The sequence below is a fragment of the Polyodon spathula genome, chromosome 11, assembly GCF_017654505.1.
Source record: "Polyodon spathula isolate WHYD16114869_AA chromosome 11, ASM1765450v1, whole genome shotgun sequence".
Classification (NCBI taxonomy): domain Eukaryota; kingdom Metazoa; phylum Chordata; class Actinopteri; order Acipenseriformes; family Polyodontidae; genus Polyodon; species Polyodon spathula.
The window spans coordinates 26,570,916-26,592,636 of NC_054544.1; the positions used below are offsets into that span (position 1 = coordinate 26,570,916).

Genomic DNA, 21,721 nt, shown 5'->3' on the forward strand with positions numbered 1-21,721 from the left:
TCTAAAAAGGTTGCTTTTTTTGCACATGCCTAGTCTCCAGTCAGCCAAAAAGAAGTTAGAAGCCTAATTGGAAAAACGTGAAAAGAGAAATGAATCCCGCCTGTGTTGTTTCTGTAGGACATCACCCAGCAGCACCTGTGCGACCCTCTCACAGCTTCCCTAATCGAGAAGTGCACCCGCTTCCACATCCATTGCGCTCACCACCTGTGTGAGGAGCCCATGATGGCCTTCGACGCAAAGATAAACAATGAGAACATGACCAAGTGTCTGCAGAGTCTCAAGGAGATGTACCAGGACATGGCCACGAAGAATATGTCTTGTCCCAGGGAGGAGGAGTTCCGCCAGTACAGTGTGCTACTCAAGCTCAATGATGGAGATATCCTCAGGTCCGCTGTGTGCTTTGGTTACCTGTTTGCATTGAAGATTGAGTTAAATATACATCACTATACATGTTGGATAAACTAAACTGGTTTTAGCTAAGAATAAAATATGGGTGCTTGTACCCATGGTAAGAATTAATTCTGTCGAATAAGCTTTAAGACACTTCCCCCACTATGCATACAAAGCATGTCCTAACTATATAGGTATGTTTCTTTTTCTTTATTTGGCTCAGTGATTTAACTTAAAGATTACGAAGTTCTTTGAAATATTCTATAATTGCACTTTGCAAAATTAAAATGCTGGGAAACAAATGTAAAATATGTAGTATATAAAGTTCCACTGTATACACAAGAATCTCTCTGGCATCTCTTGTTTCTTAAAATCTTTCTGTTTATATAGGGAGGTGCAGCAGTTTCGCCCAGAAATCCGGAACTCTCCAGAAGTGAAGTTTGCAGTGCAGGCTTTCGCCGCTCTGAACAGCAACAACTTTGTGAGGTTCTTTAAGCTGGTTAGAGGGGCCTCCTACCTTAGTAGCTGCATCTTGCATCGCTATTTCAACCAGGTGAGAAATGTGGACCAACGATCTCACAAATGGGTTGACGTGCATGTCACAAACTGACCATATAATCCTTCTGTTTGTTAGGAAGCTATAAAAATACCTTCATAGAAGGGATGGGCATCTCTGTATATTTTAATAATCGTATACAGGTAATTTACTAAATGTTTACACTACTATACTTTACATCAATGTGCCACTGGCTAAAAATAATGATGCCTAATACTAAAATTCAATTAATATGGAAAAAAAAATCCAATTGTGGTACTATTTGACAATGCTTCAATGAGTAGCTGTACTACAAGTACAGTATGCATTAAACCCAATTTATGCATAATTTCCAAACCATAATTAAAGACAACATAATCTGCACATTATGAAGGCATGAATACATTGTCTTCATTGGACAAGTATAAAATATAAATAAATGTTTATATGAAGTAACACATCGTATTAAATAGTCAGGCCCAACAACAGCAATTACGGGTCCCAGGGCAAAACAGTCAATGGCCCCCTAGAAAGGGACTGCTGAGTGTTATCAGACTTTTCTTTTCGTCCTATTAATAACAGATTAGAACCACTAACCTGGTCTTTACTTGACCTCGTTGCCATAAAAAATGTTGACAGTTACATTAGTAATATTAAAGAAATTGTGGGCCTAAATACATTGCCTATAGTAAGTTTTCACCCCTTTGGACATTTTCACAGTTTGTTGTGTGACCTGAAACCTGAAACCTGAAATTTTTATGCATTTAAATGGGATTTTTTCCCCTTTGATTTACACAAGCTACTCAACACTTAGAAGAGGCAAGAGAATTTTTATTGTGAAACAACAGTTAATGAAAAATAAAAAAACTGAAATGTCTTGGTTAGATAAGTATTCACCCTCTCCCCCCCTACCAGTCAATACTTGGTAGAACCACCTTTGGCAGCAATTACAGTTGTGAGTCTTTTAGGGTAAGTCTCTACCAGGTTTGCACGTCTGGTTCGTGCAATATTCGCCCGTTCTTGGCAAAATTGTTCAAGCTCTGTCAAGTTGGATGGGAATCGTTGGTGGACGGCAATCTTCAAGTCTTGCCACAGTCTCAGTTAGATTCAAGTCCGAGCTTTGACTGGGTCACTCTAGGACATTCACTTTATTGTTTTTAAGCCACTCCAGTGTCGCTTTGGCTGTGTGCTTGGGGTCATTGTCCTGCTGAAAGGTGAATCCGTCCCAGTCTTAGGTCTTTTGCAGACTGAAGCATGTTTTCCTCAAGGATTTGCCTGTATTTAGGTCCAACCATTTTCCTCTCAACCCTGACAAGATTGCCAGTCCCTGCCAATGAAAAGCATCCCCATAGCATGATGCTGCCACCACCATGCGTCATAGTAGGGATGGTGTTACCTGGGTGATGTGATGTGTTGTGTTGGGTTTGCACCGGACATAACGCTTTGCATTTAGGCCAAATGGTTCCATTTTTATTTCATCGAACCACAGAATCTTTTGCCACATCTTTTCAGAGTCTCCCACATGCCTTTTTGCAAATTCCAAGTGGGATTTTACATGGGCTTTTTTCAGAAATGGCTTCCTTCTTGTCACTGTTCCATACAGGGCAGATTTGTGGCGTACCTCAGCTGTTGTTGACACATGGACAGTTTCTCCCATTTCAGCCATGGAACGCTGTAGTCTTTCAGAGTTGTCATTGGCCTCTTGGTGGCTTGTCTGACCAAAGCCCTTCTTACTCTGCTGTTCAGTTTGGGAGAACGACCTGCTCTAAGCAGATTCTGGGTGGTGCCGTATGCCTTCCACGTCTTAACACTTTGCAGTCCTATGTCAGATGTTACATTAATAAAATAATGACTTGGATTGCATTATTGAAGAGTTTGGTGATGAAACGAGTAATCGGGAGAGGATTTATCAGTATACACGTCTATAAAAGAGGTATGTGAAAAATACCACGAAAAAAGGGGTTGGGCTTGGCTGTAGATACAGTATTGACTGTCCTTTTGCAATTCAATGCATTTTAAACCTGTTTTACTCCAAAAAATATATATTTTGAACAGCATGTGTGAAAATAAATTGGACCTGATGTGCCTGACAAGCGCTGAATAAATGGACTGCAAAGGGTTAATGATCGACTTGACTGTGCTCCAAGGGATATTCAATGACTTTGAAATCTTTTTTTATACCCCTCCCCTGATCTGTGCCTTTCCACAACTTTATGTGTGAGTTGTTTTGAAAGCTCCTAGCAAAGGGGGTGTCTTCATGGTAGTATCTTTGCTTTGAGAAAAAAAATCCCATTTAAATGCATGAGGTTGTAACACAAAAAACTGTGAAATCGTCCAAGGGGGGTGTACTTCCTATAGGCATTGTATACCATGGAATTTATTATATTTTGAATGATATATTTATATTATATAAATACATTATGGAATAAAATGAATTAAAGTATAAAACGTTTAAAAAAGCACAAAGAAGCCGTCTGAAACTAACGTCAAGCAATTAAACACAAAATTGTGATTCATGAGGAAAAATCTAACCAAAAATATACAAGATACAACTGAATATGACCAACAAAGTTAAAATATACAGCAATTAAACTGTTCTGGATTTTTTTTGCAGCAAAATAGATTGTCTTCAAAGTTCAGTGACATGGCAAAGTCATGCTCAGTAGCAAGAAGAGTGAGACCATGAAGTCTTTCTTGTCAATTGTTGATCTTTTGTATGCTTCTGATTCGTGTTCTGGTCAGTGTTACAATGGGGGACAGTGCTGCAAACAGGGCAGCAGCGGCATGAAAACCTGCAATTATGTTTGTGTTGCAAATCTTTTTATTTTCAATTTTTAAAAAAATACCCATCTGCCCGGGCCCCTTTAAATCACTGTGCCCTTTGGGTGGTTTAACTGTCCCTGTTCTGTTCACATACAGTTGGTTTAACACTGTCCCTGTGCTGTTCATGTAGCTCAGTCGTCTTTTATTACTATTTTAGTGTTTGCTTTTAAAATGTCGCCAAACAAAAGCTGGATCATTTTTTTGTTTATTGGCTGCAATCTTGTTTGTTCTGTTTTGTATTGGCTTGCGTATTAATATGAACCACAGCATTAAGTATATATAATACTTTGACCGCTGACAATACTGCATTGTGTGATATCTTCCTGCAATGTTAAAAACTTCTGTCAGAAGCTTGAGTAGTTTAGAGTTGGGCTGCAGCGGCAGGCTTGGCATGATTTGATGGGTCTGTTAAAATCATTTATATTTGTTGAAATGATCGATTTATAAAATTTAGTAATTTTCTAAATGATTAACAATTTCCTCATGGTTTACTTGAATAAATGTTTACAGGTGCCCCTCCCTACTAAGTCGTTAGACCTCACGTTTTATTATGCAGATTATTAAATCTTGAAGTCTCCCTGCATGTTGGGCAGGTTTAAACAAACACTTCTGTTGACTCGTAGGTCTTGCACAGTGGTAGTTATAAACATTTCAGTGTTGTAAGTACAGTTCTGTCTACTCCTCCTAGGTTTTGCACAATGGTAGTTGGTCATGTTTTAAAACATTTCAATGCTGTAAGTAGATTTTGTAAGAATAATAAAGACAATCCCATTTCTTAGGTGCGACGTGATGCTCTGAAAGCACTGAACATTGCGTATACAGTTGGCTCCCAGAGATCGACCACCTTCCCCATTGATGGTCTGGCGAGAATGCTGATGTTCCAAGATGATGACGAGGCTGCTGACTATGCCATGCAGTATGGACTGATTGTTAATGAGGGGTGAGTGTGTGTGCAGTGTGGACTGATTGTTAATGAGGGGTGAGTGTGTGTGTGTGTGCGTGCAGTGTGGACTGATTGGTAACCCTTTGCAGTCCTATGTCGGACCAGGTCTGACATTTCAATTTTTCCTTTCCAGTCCAATGTCGGACCCTGTCCAACATCATCAAAAAGATGTAAAGCACAGGTCTCTAGTTGTTTTTTCTCTGGAAAAAGCCGAGAAAACCTTTCAATAGCAGAGTGAGACAGATAGGAGCCGAATGAAACAGAAAAAAAGTGTTTCTCGTAGCCCCATGCATTACAGAGATAACACAGACATAACAAAGGAGATAGATGCTTCTGCATCCACCACTCAAAGAATATCACGGACATTTGCAGAGCGTTTTGAGATGTTATAGTATTAAAATAATGACTTGGATCGCATTATAGAAATCCCTTGCCAGCTTGGTGTCAAAGTGTCCGCCACCAGCTTTAATCTGGTCGCTAAGTACATTTTATTTGGTGACCAAAAAATATATAATCCAGCAAATATAATAGAAGAGCAAGATGTTGCCATAAAAAACTCATGCAACTGAGATTTTTATTTGTCTTTTTTTACTGTTATTATTAATGCAACTTGCAAACCATGCTACCTGTAGAAATCGTAGATTATTATTATTTTTTTAATTTACGCAGTGTCACAGGCAAAGGTTGTATTTTGCTGAATGCACACAAAACTATTTTATAAATTGTGTACAAGCGTGTATTTTTTTTTTTGTATGTTTTTTTTAAACAGGAAATAGTGAGAGAAATTCACTGACACCATCATAGTCAACATCAAAGTTATTCAAGCACTTTACAATAGCTTGTGAAACAGTGTTTTAATTAACATCCTGTAGGTAAAGTGTATATGCAAGGACAGCTTTCATTTCCAGTACGTCAGATGCATGCATGTGTAACCCATACTGATCTTGTGCATCAGTCGACCCGTCGGTGTGACCACTGACAAGCAACCAGACTGTTTTACCAATTCCATAATCTCCTGCTTGTGACACTCTGCAACGTTAGGTAAGTATCCACATCTCGGCTGAGCTGATGAAGGAATCACTTCACCATTTGCTAATCTCAGTCTGACTAATGTATGTAACTTTTGGTTTTCCAATTTTTCAAGAGGGTTGTTTGCGCAAACAGACGCCACTGTAAGATCAAAATGTATGTGCTTCATGGTTTTCAGTGGACTTTTGGAACATGGAAGTCTGTTTTTTGTTTTTTTGCAAGTAAAGCAGTCGCGGGACTGCTGCTGGATTTCCACCTTTCTCTTTCTGTGAATACTGGAATCTAAATGCCTGTCAACACAACAGAAGATTTTCAATAGTGATCTGCAGTAACAAAGAGCTTACCTACTGCAATCTGCTGCAGACACATTAGTAGCCTTTTTAGAGACATCCATTTTCTTGTTTACAGTGTGTAGTAGTTTAATTTCATATAGATTGCATATAGTCACATGACATAGTAACTGCACAGCACTGTGCATGGCGAATATTACACACAGGCACACAGCAGAGCTGAACAGTTTTGTTAATGTGTTTATTTTTTTTATTTTGTATGAAATACACAATTATGAAATTTATTTCTTAATGTTGTAAAAGTCGCGGTATTGGGCTAATTTCACTAATCGCGATTTACACTGGACCTTACTTATAAAGGACAGATTTTTGATCAGGTTTTATTTCGGTCACCAATGGTGACCTGGTGACAGGATTTCTGCCATGCTGCCTAAAATCCTTTAATCAATCCACCTGTGTTATCCTGGAAGAGTATAGGCTGATCAAATCAACTCCTCAGTAGGTCTTCCATGCCTGGTCTTTGTTCCAACCCTGTTCTGAATTGTTCGGACCACATAAACCTCCATTCAGACCCAAAAGTAGTTCATTATCTCATTGTCCCATTTAAACCTGGAGTGGAATGGCCCTCCAGGACTGGGATTGGACACTGCTGAGTTACTGTAAATCCATCATGTTGTTGTTGCTGTAGCATGGTGGAGCTGAGTCGTTCTGGCTACCAGGAGCCTGAGGTTCCGATCCCTCCCAGGAAGTCGGCGGATATCACCCGCAAGAGGGCAGTGCTGATCGGGGAGGTTGTGAACGGGGGACCCTTGCAGAGTCAACCCCAGCACAAACCAGTCATCAGCTTTGACTCAAAAAACAGATACAGAGGGGACGGCCTCATGGCAGAGCAAGCAAGCACCGGCCAGAGGGGGCCTCAGGGATTAGCAGGTGGGTACCAGCTACAGTATTCCAACAATTTATACAAACCCATAGACCAGTGAAGGCAAAAGTCAGATTTTAATTTTTTTACTTTATTTAATTTCTTAGCAGTTCTTCAAACTGTTTTTATACTAGTAAAATCTAGAATAGGTGTCTCCAATCCTGGTCGTGGAGAGCTGCAGGGTCTTCTGGTTTTAGTTTCAACTGAGAGCTTAGTTACTTAATTGAACCAATGATTGGCTTCATTAGTCATGATTAATGTCTTCCAGGTCTTTAGTCATTGATGTAAAGATAAGACCTACAGGATATGGGCTCTCCAGGACCGGGGATGGAGACCCCTGCTCTAGAGCCTTATTTTGCAGTATAAAGGCAAATAAATCTAATCTTTTTTTTTTCCTTGATTTCGGAAAAAAACAAACCACAAAAAAGCAAGAATAAAGCAGAAGTTTAACTATTCCCTTTTTTTTTTTAAACTGTTTATTGCTAATTTTTACTTTTGTCATACGTGAAAACAAGTCCTTTGATTTTCATCCATTGGTGGTTATCGTTTTATCCAGGGACTGTGAAACAAAACAATAAAAAAATGTCGGCCACATTTATCTAGGTCACCGTTTTTTTGTGAAGGGGAGCTGTTAATTTTAGTTTTGACGACTGAATTGCTGTTGCTAAATGTGTTGCACCAAACTGGAAAATAAGTAATTTGTGTCTGCAGTAAACGTGTCTCAGCAACTGCTTTAATAAGAGTGTGGACCAGCAGAGGTAAAAGATAAACTGAAAAACCTCAGTATCAGAAAAATTGTCATTATTATTATTATTATTATTATTATTATTATTATTATTATTATTATTATTGTTGTTATTTATTTCTTAGCAGATGCCCTTATCCAGGGCAACTTACAATTGTTACAAAGTATCACCTTTACAAAATAAGAGCAGTTATAAAGTACAGTAAAAATCAGTAGAAAGTAAGATCAAATTCAAATAACAAAATAAAGAACACAGTAAATAATTACATTTAAGTGAGAGTTCGATTAAGAGCAGTTAACTTCTGGTAAAAATTATTTGCATATTTGAGTAAAGTCCAGTAAGAGCAATTCAAAATTCAAATAGAGCAATTACAAAAAAATGTGAATACGGATACCTGAGTAAAATCAAGTACAAGATCCAGGAAGCAGTTATAATCAAGAGCAATGATAGACTACGGCAAGGTATGGAGCAGGTCAGTGCGAGTACAAGCTGGTGCAAGTACTGGTACAATTGGGTGCCATATAGTCCAGGGTAGTCAAGAGTAGTGAGGTTTACAGAGGTTGTCTGAACAGGTGTGCCTTGAGGAGGCGCCAGAAGGTGGTCAGGGACTGAGCAGTCCTGATATCCGTGGGTAGGTCGTTCTGCCACTGAGGGGCAAGGGTGGAGAAGGAGTGGGCTGTGGAAATGGGGGAGAGGAAAGGGGTACAGCTAATCTGCCTGTGGTGGAGCAGAGGGGGCATAGGAAGAAATGATAATCTGGAGATAGGAGGGAGCAGAAAGGCCGAGATGGCGATGAGTGAGAAGAGTTGTGATTTGGATGTGAGCAGCGATGGGGAGCCAGTGGAGAGAGTGGAGCAGTGGTGTAGCATGGAAGAAGCAAGGAAAGGAAAAGGCAAGGTAAACAGTAGAGTTTTGGATGAGCTGGAGCTGAGCGAGTAGCAAAGGCAGGGAGGGTCAGGAGGGAGTTGCAGTAATCAGGCAGGACAGTACCAAGGCCTGAAGTAAGAGCTGCATGGAATAGCCGGTGAGGAAAGAGCCAATTCTGCCTATGTTGCAGAGGAAGAAGCGACAGGAGGGGTCAAGGGTGATACTGAGGTTCATGGTGGATGAGGAGGGAAAGAAGGTGGTGGATTCAAGAGGAATAGAGAGAGAGATCAAAAGGAGGTCTGATTTGGAGAGGTTGGTTGAGATAATGTAAGTGCATCCAGGAGGAGATGGCTGAGAGGCGGATAGAGATACGGGCCGAAATGTCATAGTCAAAGAGGGGGAAGGAGAGGAAGATCTGAGCAGTCATCAGGATATAAATGATACAAGTCTTTCTAGATTATCAAACGTAAATTTTTTGACTGAGGTGTCAATTTGTATTGTCAATTTGAGTTGCCAGAAAATGAGTCGTCTCTCCATGGGTCCATGGCAGCTGTTCAGTGTGTGTTCAGCCAATGAGATTGCATCTTCTAATCACCTCAGTTTTGCAAAATAGGAAGTGTGGCTGCAGATGTTAGAAGTGTGGAATATAAAGACTAATATTAGGAATTAGCAAATACTTTTGGGAAATCACCAGCCGAGATAAAAGACAGACTTGCCAAACAATGTTGAGTTATTGCCAGGCACTCGGTAGCAGAAATCAACTCCATCATATTTGTATTTTGTCTTGCAATGATCATCGTTCACTGGAGTCAACAGGTCTTCAAATGTTGACAGGGATATGCGTAAACAATGTGTGAATTATACAGGATCTTCCAAACACAGCTCCTGCATCCCAGCATGATGTGCTGCTTGTCTGTTTCTGTGCACAGTCACTCTGGGACGCACACGTTTTTCTACACTGAAGTCTTTTAAACATTATTCCAGTTACTATAGTAGCTGCTGAAACATGTTTTGCTGCACACAGGTGCAAACTTAAAATTTCTGAATGTGGGTCAGTTTTTCAGTGTGCTTGTTGCATATTTAGTAACAGCAATTTAGTTATCAGTTTTTTATTAACAGTAAGAATTGCTTGTGGATCTCTGGCTTTAGGCTGACTTGAGTTGCTTAAAACCTACATTTGTAGCAAACAGTTTTATTGTTCTTACAGCTGGTGGGCAAATGGTAATTTCAAGAAAATAAATGTATGAACCTTCCCCCCTGTATTGAATATTACACTTGAATTATAGCTGATACTGTAAACAAATCAGGTTGTTGCTACTGATACATTTTGTATTTACTCCTGTTTTCTTTTTTTATGACAGATTTTTTATTTTAAAGTGTACTATTTGAAAATAAGGTACAATAGTGTCATTTGTATACACAGCATGGATATATTTCATGAATAAGGAAATCGCACATTCTCCCTCCAGCCCCAGTTGTGATATTCAAACAGGAACTGAAGCCCTTGATGCAAGACATGCCAACAGTGCCAGTGGAACTTTGCAATCAGCCACTACTGCCCCCAGCTGCTCAGCTGATTATGCAGCCTGAGCCTCAGCCTGCATTACCCCCTCCCAAACCACAGCTGATCTACACTGACCAGGTGGGGCTCTGCTTTCTGGCTTTCCCTTGGTGCAACTTGATCCCAGGCTGCTAGGATCAATGAAGCTGAAACATGTACATAAGTAGCCCTAAAGATGGCCAGTTCACTTGTATTTAATAGAAGTTATTGGATTTTTAATTCATACATGTATACATTTTATGATTCTTAGCATGTGTAAGTTTACCTTATTTGAATTCTCCTGCTCTTTGTTTTGAATATTTTGATAGCACAATCTTTGATGCCAAAAGTACTCCTTATTGATTCTGAGATCAGTACCTTCATCAAAGAACTTGCAAACAGAATACACTTCAATAAAGTCAGAGAACTCTCACAAACAAAACACACTTCAATAAATTCAGAGAACTCTAACAAACGAAACACACTTCAATAGTCAGAGAGAACTCTCACAAACAAAACACATTTCAATAAAATCAGAGAGAACTCACACAAACAAAACACACTTCAGTAAAGTCAGAGAGAACTCTCACAAAACACACTTCAATAAAATCAGAACTTGCACAAACAAAACACTTCAATAAAATCAGACAGCTGTGTGTTTACCAAGGATCCTGTTTTTTTAGACTATACCTTTGGTAAATAGCTATACATTTGATATATGCGAATGTCTACTGTATGTTTTGCCTTTTATTTTCCCCAGGATATATGTGAAGTGATACAGGCTCTACTTGAGGATGTTTTGGAAGTAGAGTGTACTGAAGTGGCAAGAGCGGGAGCTGACTACACATCCACAGCACTGTGGTAAGGATCATTTATAGCAGCTTAATCTAGAGCTGGTTTTTTTACCATGTTCTGCTGAAAATGGAATTTGATGCGATTACCCTCGTAGGGCAGAATTTGCTTGATCAGTGTGAATTCACTTGCTTGTGATAAGGGCAGTGCTTTTTTGTGTGTTTTTTTTTTTTTTTTAAATGTATGTTTCTGCGTGTTTTCAAATGTGTACGTCCATCCAGCCTTGACACTGGGATGGCTACCTCACCCCACCATTCTACCACACGTATTAGAACCAAGCCCTTGTGTAACTCGAAGACTGGAGTTCTGCTGTGGCTTGTATACATTGCTGTCTCTGTTTTGTCTTTGCAGCGTCTCAGAAAGTGAAGTGGAAGTGTTGGTGGATGAGGTTGTGGAGCAGCTGCTTAAACAAACAACCATTACAGAAATAAATGCAGAGAGGCAGAAAGTAGATGAAGAAAAACGCAGCATCCAAGAAGCAAGGTCTAAAGTGTCTCCAAGTCATAACATTCTTCATAGAACATTCTGCCTTTAATGAAAAGCTACTCTTGAGTACTGTTAATTGAATTGTCTTCCTTATACCAAAAACAATTTGGGGTGTGGGGCATCTGTTCCCTTACCAATGCAGAACAAGTGGGTTGTATCAGTTGTTCATCATTTTAATGGCGGTGTCAATACTGCTATAGTGCAGGGTGATAAAAGCACCAGAAATGTCTTGATATTGAATGATATGATATGTATTTATAATATATGTATATGTTTAGATCGATAGCTAGATAGTATATTTCTATTAATCAATGATACATTATAAAACCTGAATCTAATGGATAATTGAAGTATGAGAAAATGTGAAAGTATTAAGTCACTCTCTCCTGCTAGTCAAAATTCAGACATTAACCTTTCCAAAGCTTGCTGAGGGACAAACCCAGACCAGCAAACACTGTAACTTGTTGTAACCTCAGTTTTTAGGTCTTTGATTTTAACCCTATAATGTCACCATGTTGTGGGTGTATGCATACTTCCACGCTTGCATTACAGTGCACCAGTCTACTTCCAATCTTGTGTTTCTTCCAGTTTACCCATTTCTTGTGTCTCGTCACACACAGGCTGAAGCAGGAGCGAGAGCTGTTCATTGCCCGGTTCAGCTATTCACTCTGCTCCGAGCTTACAGAGGAGGTGCTGGGAGACTTCATTAACCTCACTGCTGCTTCTGAGATGCAGTAAGTCACGAGTATGCACTGCAAAGTGTATGTGCCCTGATATTATTCAGAACATGTGAATATAGAATAGCAATATTTGTTAAATAATTTGACTAAATATCACTCATGTTAATGTCACTCTCCCCTTTGCCCACATTGAATGTACAAACCAGAATGAAATAGGAGTCAATGAGGAATAACCCCTACAGCTTAGTAAGTTGCTGTTCAGTATTGAACTGTTATAATACACAACAACTTTAGCCTTTTATTTTAATTGTGGAATAGCGCAGATTTTTATTGTTTGTCAAATTTTTTTTTTGTGGAAAACTAGGATGTCTGATTTATTTATTTATTTAAAATTAGTAGTCGCCAATTCATGTTTTTTTTTTTTTTTTTTGTTATTTTCTCCCCAATTTAGTAGTGTCCAATTATTCTTTATAACTCAGCTCACCACTGCCACCCTGCGCTGATTTGGGAGGGGTGAAGACGAACACACTCTGTCCTCCGAAGCGTGTGCCGTTAGCTGCTTGAATCCCTGATTATTACAATGAGTTGTACATGTATAGAAATCTATAGTCCATTGAACATGCATTTTATTAATTAATGCTGTTGTAATCAGTGCTGTCCTGGTATCTACCTAGTACTATACTTTGAGTTCCTCAGCAAAACAGCATCTTTGTTGCATCAGCACTCATTTGGTGTGATTTAATGCTGTATTGTTGAGCTCTTGATTGTCACCTCCACTCCACCCTTTCTTGCAGGCATGCTTTGCAGGAGAAGGCTGCTTGTATAGCTCATTGCACAGAGGAAGTGTGCTGTTACTTGATGGAGCAAACCTTAGACACTGACATTTACCAGCTTGCCAAGGACACCCTGGAGGTGGAGGTGCAGCGCATCCACAAATACCTCAAAAGGTGAAGAGAGACTTTGCTCTAGGGTGGAATCATTGTTTTATATGCAATTTAAATTAAATACTCCAAACCTTAAGCCTTGGGTAAACCTTTTAAGAGATGATTGTTTCTGGGATTCTAAAAAATATTGTGACGACTTTTTATACTGTGTTTAAAATCGTCAAATAAGTGGCGTATTTGGGTATTTTATAACTTGGAGAAGTGTGCCCTTATGTGAATAGTTACAGACAAAATAGTTTAATTAACACACCATAATATTATGTTCACTTTGTTGTTTGTTTTTAAGGTGGAGAGATGTGGTTGCAGTACGGAGACAACTCAAGCGGCAGATGAGGGGGTTCCCAGCAGCTCCATGCTGTGTGGACCCCAAATTCAAGCTAAAGGCATTAGCACCAAGTGCTCTGTCCCCCCCAACTCTGGATTTCCTTGCTAAAGGACTTGTCAACATGGGGAATGCAGGGAACATCGCCGTGTCCTGTACAAGGTGATGGCACTTTTAAATCCACTGCCTCCTTAGTGGTACAGAACACCCTGCAATATTTTTCAACATTTACTCAGGAGAATTGGCCAAGAAAATCATAGGGTAGCATCATAGGGTATCCAGATCATGCACCCTCCTGCAACAGTGCTGTTTGTCTGGTCCCGCTACATGCCACTCATTTCAGTCAGAGCAACACTAATGTTCCCAAGTAAAATTTGAAAAAAATTAATTGGTTGGTTGATTTTACCTATGATGTGTGAATAGAAAATATCAAAACAATCGGGATTGTTCTTGTAAACACTGCAGAGGGTTCTGTAACATTTTAAATGAGCATTGTTTTTATTAAAACCAGATTAAAGGTTTGGTTGGATTGAGAAATGATGATTCTGATAGCAGAACATGTTTTTTTTTAAATTTGTGATTTAAAATGTTGATTTCGTCTATAGGATAAAACCCATTCAGTAGCACGTGTAGTGTATCTTAAGCCAGAACCTGCAATGGCTTCATAGGGTGGTAGTGGATGTTCTTTTAATATAAGGGGATGCTTCATTATTAATTACTGTATGATAATGAACTGTTTTCCTGATTCCAGGGTAATGCAGATGAGAGATGAGGCAATCCACCACATGAAAGTGCAATATTATCAGCAGTTGCTTCTGAGGTATGAGCTGTTGTTCATGTTTATGTCCATCTGTTTAACTGTGTGTGAACCACAGGGAGCTTCAATTCAGTTCAGGAAGTGTGTGTGTTATATTGTAGTTAACAGTTTTATGTGAATTGCATTTAATTCACGTGTGATTTTAATTTAAGATATTGCCACATATGTCCACAAGAGTTAGTGAAACCATTTATATTCTTCTACTTTAGGAAGCTGCTCACAAATAAACTGGAAATAGATTTTGGACAAGGTGTAGGAGAGGCTGAAGTGTAGGAGAGGGTATGGAGGGGTTATGTAGTCATGTTGATGCTGAAGTGTAGGAGAGGGTACAGAGTGGTTATCTATTCATGTTGATGCTGAAGTGTAGGAGAGGGTACAGAGTGGTTATCTATTCATGTTGATGCTGAAGTGTAGGAGAGGGTACAGAGTGGTTATCTATTCATGTTGATGCTGAAGTGTAGGAGAGGGTACAGAGTGGTTATCTATTCATGTTGATGCTGAAGTGTAGGAGAGGGTATGGAGGGGTTATGTAGTCATGATGCTGAAGTGTAGAAGATGGTATTGAGGGGTTATCTAGTCATTGATGCTGAAGTGTAGGAGAGGGTATGGAAGGGTTATCTAGTCATGATGCTGAAGTGTAGACGATGGGTATGGAGGGGTTATCTATTCATGTTGATGCTGAAGTGATGGTATGGAGGGGTTATCTAGTCATGATGCTGAAGTGTAGGTGATGGGTATGGAGGGGTTATCTAGTCATGTTGATGCTGAAGTGTAGGAGAGGGTTCAGAGTGGTTATCTAGCCATTTTGATGCTGACGTGTACGAGAGGGTATGGAGGGGTTATCTAGTCATGATGCTGAAGTGTAGACGATGGGTAGGGAGGGGTTATCTAGTCATGTCGATGCTGAAGTGTAGGAGAGGGTGTGGTTATCTTGTCATGTTGATGCTAAAATCACTTATGTTCCTGGAGTAACCTCTTCTAGCATGTTATAAAGCACACTAAAATAGATTCAGTTATGTTTCAGTGATGTCATGATTATGGTATTGCAGTAAACTGAAGATCTTGTTCTTGTTCGGGTCAATTTGTTTTCCCTACAGTAACAAGATTCACATTACAATAATGTTCAGCCCAGCAGTGCACTGCTGAAGAAGAGTGTTGATTTGTGTGTGTTTTTACAGCCAGGCTGTGTGGGCACCGCTAGCCCTACCAGAGCTGATCTCTGAAAGTGTCTCGAGCGCTAGAGAGACAATCTTCTGGAAAGCTGTCCTCCTTCTGCCCAGCGAAGAGGAATGTGAAACGAGCCTCACAAATAGGTGAGTAGGGATACTTCCGTATGGTCAGATAAGGAAAGCCTTCAAAATAGAAAACATACATTTCACATGAAATTTGATTTTTTTTGTTTGTTTGTTTGTTTTTACAGGATTTTGTCTGATTGGTTGAAAGCAAAGTTTGGTGGAGCTGAACAGTCAGAAGATATAGTCCAGCATCCAGGCAACAAAATCCAGACTCTTACAATATGTAATAGTTTTAGAAACCGTAGAGAAAGCCATGCTGCTGTGCATGTCTGTATTAAGGTATGTTGATGGGGTAGTCAGTAAACTAGGCTTCAGGTCTACGTCTGTGTTAGTGTTTACAGGATACCATGTTATGCATGTTGCACTGTTCACTTTATTAACATATTAATCACAGTTTGAGTCAAGAATCAACTGGGAAATACATTTCTCAACATTTTAATTTAATTAGGAGCATTTGCCAGGAGAAAAATAATGTATCTTCTAAATGTTGCAGTATATCCAGTGTTCTGGTTTTCTGTTCCCACAGTACGCCGCTCATTGCAATCAGCACCAGCTTTGTTGCAGGGGGTGCATGAACTGGATCTATCTATCTATAACAAAAGCATTGTCAATGTAAAAAAACAAGTTAGAAAAACGCAACAACCATTTTAAAGTGGTGATATCAAACACAAAAGCCCAAGTTAGGAGAAGCAACTGGGGCAACCTTGTCAAGCAGCATGCACTGTACAAGCACTATACGTACATACATACATACACAATGTCTTCCATATACATACACAGTGCCGTCCATAAGTATTGGGATAGTGAAGTCAAAATTGCTATTTTTGCTGTATACTCAAGAAATATGAAAATACGAGTAAAAGATGAATGAGGCAAAAGTACAGGATGTCACCTTTTATTCCATCTACCCATTTTATGTGATCATGAGTATTGGGACAATTCAACTTAAAGCAAATATATATGAAGTATAAAAGTTAGCATTTAGTCGCAAATCCCTTGCATGCAATAACAACAGCAAGTCTGCGACCCATTGACATCACCAAACTCTTGGTATCGACCTTTGAGATGCTTTGCCAAGCCTTTACTGCAGCCATTTTCAGCTATTGCTTGTTTTGGGGAGTTTCTGACTTCAGTCTCCTCTTCAGCAAGTGAAATGCATGTTCAATCGGATTTAAATCAGGAGATTGACTTTCCTTTTTTTTTCCCCTGATTAACTCCTTGGTTGCGTTGGCAGTGTGTTTTGGGTCATTGTCCTGTTGCATTGTGAAGCGCCACCCAATGAGTCTGGTGGCATTTCATTATACATTGGTAGCCAAGATGCTTCTGTACACTTCTGAAGTCATTCTGCTGCTGCCATCATTCGTTACATCATCAATAAAGTTCCAGAGGCAGCCATGCATGCCAATGCCATGACACTACCGCCACTATGTTTCACAGATGAGGTGCTATTCTTTGGATCATCTGCAGTTCCTTTATTTCTCCACACTTTTGCCTTCCTGTCACTTTGATAGTTAATCTTTGTCTCATCTGTCCATAAAACTCTGTTCCAGAACTGTTCTGGCTCATCTCTGTACTTAAGCAAATTCTAATCTGGTGCTGATCAGAGGTTTGCATCTTGCAGTGTAGCCTTTGTAATTCTGCTGCCGAAGTCTTCTGCAAACAGTAGTTTGTGACACTCTTGTTTGAGGGTTTTTTTCACAGCTATGGTCATTGTTCCGTCATCAACTGCTGTTGTTTTCCTTGGCCGATTGCTGAAGACACCAGTGATTTCTTTCTTTTTCAGGACATTCCAAACTGTTGATATGGCTATGCCCAACCTTTGTGCTATGGTTCTAATTGAGTTCCTCTTTTCTTTTAGCATCCAGGTCGCTTGCTTTTCTTTCATAGACAGCTCCCTAGTCTTCATGTTGGATTATGCGTACTGACACCAAACGCAGACTCGAAAGGCAGAAGCAAGGGATAGAACTGAGACTACACACTCACAGCTCTTTTATGTGTGAACAATCAATGCAACAGGAAACACCTGATAAATTAGAAACACCTGTGAGCCAAATGTGCCAATACTTCTGCTCACATAAAATAGAAGAATGGAACTCTGAAAGTGCTGTTATTCTTAGTTAGTAAAACGTGTGTTGAAACAGCCCGAAATCCGAAATGAAAGGAGACATTCTGTACTTTTACCTCATTCATCTTTAACATATTTTCATATTGCTTGAGTGTACAGCAAAAATACCAATTTTGAATTCACTGCCCCAATACTTATGGAGGGCACTGTGTGTTTATATACAGTGCCTATAGAAAGTCTACACCGCCTCGAACTTTTTTCATACATTTAAATGAGGACTTTATTCCATTTTATTGAATAAAAAATTTTATATTAAAAGTACAAAACTGAAAGATCATAATTGGATAAGTCTCCACCCCCCTGAGTTAATACTTGGTGGAAGCACCTTTTGGCAGCAATTACAGCTGTGAGTCTGTTGGGATAGGTCTCTACCAATTTTGCACACCTAGATTTGGCAATATTTGACCATTTTTCTTTACAAAACTGTTCAAGCTTTGTCAAGTTCCTTGGGGAGCGTTGATGGACAGCAATAAAGTCATGCCACAAATTTTCGATTGGATTTAGGTTAGGGCTCTGACTGGGCCACTCGAGGATATTTACCTTAGCCACTCCAGTGTAGCTTTGGTTGTGTGCTTTGCGTTGTTATCATGCTGAAAGATGAACTTCTGTCCCAGTTTCAGCTGCAGAGGACAGCAGGTTTTCCTCAAGGACGTCTCTGTACTTTGCTCCATTCATTGTCCCTTCTATCCTGACAAGTGCCCCAGTCCCTGCTGATGAGAAACATTCCCATAACATGATGCTGCTACCACCATGCTTCACAGTAGGGCTGGTGTTCTTTAGGTGATGCGCTGTGTTGGGGTTGCGCCAAACATAATTTTTTGATTTTAGGCCAAAAAGTTCCATTTTAGTTTTGTCAGACCACAAAACTTTTTGCATACTTCAAATGGGATTCAAGGTGGGCTTTCTTGAGTAATGGCTTCCTTCTTGACACCCTACCATACAAGCCAGATTTGTGGCGTGCTTGGGATGTTGTTGTCACATGCACAAATTGACCAGTCTTGGCCATAAAAGCCTGTAGCGCTTGTAAAGTTGCCATTGGCCTCTTGTTAGCCTCTGATCATTCTCCTTCTTGCTCGGTCATCCAGTTTGGAAGGACAGCCTGATCTAGGCAGGGTCTTGGTGGTGCCATACACCTTCCACTTCTTAATAATCGTCTTGACTATGCTCTAAGGAATATTTAAGGCCTTTTTGATATTTTTTTATACCCATCCCCTGATCTGTGCCTTTCAACAACTTTGTCCTGGAGTTCTTTTGAAAGCGCCCTGGTGCTCATGATTGAGTCTTTGCTTTGAAATGCACTACCCAGCAGAGGGAACCTACAGGAACTGCTGAATTTATCCTGAAATCATGTGAATCAGTACAATTTAACACAGGTGGAGGCCACTTAACTTGGTGTTTGATTTTGAAGGCGATTGGTTATACCTGCGCTAATTCAGGATTGCTATTACAAGGGTGGTGGACACTTATCCAACCAAGCTATTTCAGTTTTTATTTTTAGGTAATTTTCTACAAATTTCTAGAATATTTTTTTTCACTTGGAAGTTGTGGGGTAGGATGTGTATATAAAAAAAAAAAAAAAAAAAAAACACAACTATTTTAATGCATTTTAGTTCCAGGCTATACGGCAACAAAAGGTGAAAATTTTGAAAGGGGGTGTAGACTTTCTATAGGCACTGTGTATGTATATGTGTGTGGGGGATTTCCCAATTGTGCCATATAAAAATTTGAGAAACGTCATCTGTGTGTGTCCATCTGTCTGCGGTTATTGTTCTTATGCAGTTCTACAGTTATGCATCATACAGCGCTGTGAACACAGTTTTTATATTTTCTGCACTCTTAAGAATAGAACCATGTAACACATTTTTTTTGTTTTGTTCCTGGGTAGTAAGTGTTATTTCCTTATTGCTTATGCCTAAATTTACAGTATAATCGTAAATCTCGAAAAACTACTCACTTCTAAATCTTTTGTAGTCATTTTTGTATTACTTTAGTATAAATACATGTTAATTTGGATTCATATGTTGTTTTTTTCTGACTTTATGTGAACGAAAAGACACACATTTGCCCGTTTTCCCATTGGAAATAGTGATATTTTGAAATATCACTGTCCTGGTCACAAAAGCAAAGTTTGTGGGGAATAATAGCCATTTTCTATACTTTTGAGGCATAAGCAATTAGGAAATAACACTTACTACCCAGGAACAAAAATTGTGTTACATAGTGTAGTTCATACACTTGTACAGGGTGGTCCATCAGCCTGGTCGACTCACTCATATGTGTTTGTGGGTTGCTTTGAGCACCCTATGAGATATTCAGATACAAATATGCCCTGTATAAAGCTAAGCTATAAAGATAATGCGCATGGTGAGTGACTGATAGCACTAACCACCTTGCCACCGTGCCGCCCCATCACGCACATATGCCCCCGTTAGATGAAAAATGGGATTTATGTTAACAAATATGTTTCTTTGATAGGGACAACACGAGATGCGGCACAGGTAAAGTAATGTGCAGGGGGTTCTGTAATACTTAACTCTTATGTGGGTTTTGGAAATATGGAGATTTTATATTTTTCTAAGCCCTGTGAGGTGACTATGTGTTAGGTACTCGGCTGTATTCTGTGATTCTTTCTACTGGTGTTGTACCGTAAAAATATACCTTTTCACTACCACGTATTTTGAACTTCTTGCCAAAAGCCTCATATCACAATTTGGTAACCTCATCAGTAACGCCACCTCTGTGAGGGACCCCAAAAATAGTGGGAACCAAGTATTTTGAACTGGAGTTGCCAAAGGCCTCATATCAGGCCTGCCACAAACCACATCTCCACCCCTATCTCGGTGGATCTACAGAGTCTCGTCATCAATAAAAAAAAACGTTTTTTGTTTTTAGGGAACCTCAGCAATCACCAGGGACCCCAAATGTAAGCTGCTGCAGCCAACTGGAGGAACCCGGCCACAAGTACGAACTCCAGAGGGCCACCGGCAAACTGGTGTGGCCAGTGAAGGATATTTAACTGGGCAGGAGGACAGGCCCATTAGATGCCCTTCATTGGAATCATCCTTAGAGTAAAAAGCTATTTGTCTTTCAGTGTGTTCACATGGTCCATAGTGATGGGTGTCTTGGTGTGTTGCAGATGTCCCAAGGCTCCTTCAGTGACTGTGAACTGAGCGAGGTGGAGGCTCAGAAGGAGCTGCTGGGGACAAGTGCTCTGGTCATGTTGCTGCCGTCTCTGCAGGGGACTGGGGGGCAGGAGGAGGAGGTTGAGGAAGAGGAAGAGGTGTACTGGCTCTCTGCTCTGCTGCAGCTCAAACAGATCCTGCAGGCCAAGCCCTTGCAGCCTGCACTGCCCCTAGCTGTGCTGGTGCCCAGGCAGGGGAAGCAAGCTGTCCGCGAGGAGCAGCTGGTAGAAGGTGCAGGATTAATTTACCTCACTCATTCCCATGGAGGGGGAGCTGGTACAAGGTGCAGGATTATTTTAGTTCACTCATTCTCAAGGATGGGGAGCAAGCTGTCTGCGAGGAGCAGCTGGTACAAGGTGCAGGATTAATTTAGTTCACTCACTCATTCCCAGGGTGGGGGAGCTGGTACTAGGTGCAGGATTATTTTACTTCACTCATTCTCAAGGATGGGGAGCAAGCTGTCCGTGAGGAGCAGCTGGTACAAGGTGCAGGAATAATTTAGTTCAGTCATTCCCAGGGAGGGGGAGCTGGTACAAGGTGCAGGATTATTTTAGTTCACTCATTCTTAAGGATGGGGAGCAAGTTGTCTGCGAGGAGCAGCTGGTACAAGGTGCAGGATTTTTGTAAGTTTTGCTTTTTATCTTTTTTTTGTGTTTAAATTGCTTTGTTTTGGCCCTTGTGCCCTTTCATTTTGTGTTTGCCGTAAAAATATACCTTTTCACTACCACGTATTTTGAACTTCTTGCCAAAAGCTCATATCACAATTTGTAACCTCATCAGTAACAGTTTTCTGGAGGGACCCCAAGCAGTAAATATTTAATAAGTACGACTCCATTAGAGGCATGCCCTTCATTGGAATCATCCTTAGAGTAAAAAGCTATTTGTCTTTCAGTGTGTTCACATGGTCCATAGTGATGGGTGTCTTGGTGTGTT

The 21,721-nt window shown here is 40.1% G+C and overlaps 1 protein-coding gene across 1 annotated transcript in view; it reads left to right on the forward strand.

Moving 5' to 3' along the window:
- LOC121323322 (minichromosome maintenance complex component 3 associated protein) overlaps positions 1–21,721 on the forward strand; it is a 37,799-nt gene that overhangs the window by 9,362 nt on the left and 6,716 nt on the right. Inside the window, exons 9-22 of the mRNA XM_041264313.1 lie at positions 118–386; positions 781–943; positions 4,528–4,688; positions 6,699–6,940; positions 10,015–10,187; positions 10,846–10,946; positions 11,289–11,420; positions 12,044–12,157; positions 12,898–13,050; positions 13,334–13,531; positions 14,121–14,189; positions 15,365–15,499; positions 15,607–15,760; positions 20,743–21,019. Coding sequence (XP_041120247.1) covers positions 118–386; positions 781–943; positions 4,528–4,688; positions 6,699–6,940; positions 10,015–10,187; positions 10,846–10,946; positions 11,289–11,420; positions 12,044–12,157; positions 12,898–13,050; positions 13,334–13,531; positions 14,121–14,189; positions 15,365–15,499; positions 15,607–15,760; positions 20,743–21,019 — 2,341 coding nt within the window. The remainder of the gene's footprint in view (positions 1–117; positions 387–780; positions 944–4,527; positions 4,689–6,698; positions 6,941–10,014; positions 10,188–10,845; positions 10,947–11,288; positions 11,421–12,043; positions 12,158–12,897; positions 13,051–13,333; positions 13,532–14,120; positions 14,190–15,364; positions 15,500–15,606; positions 15,761–20,742; positions 21,020–21,721) is intronic.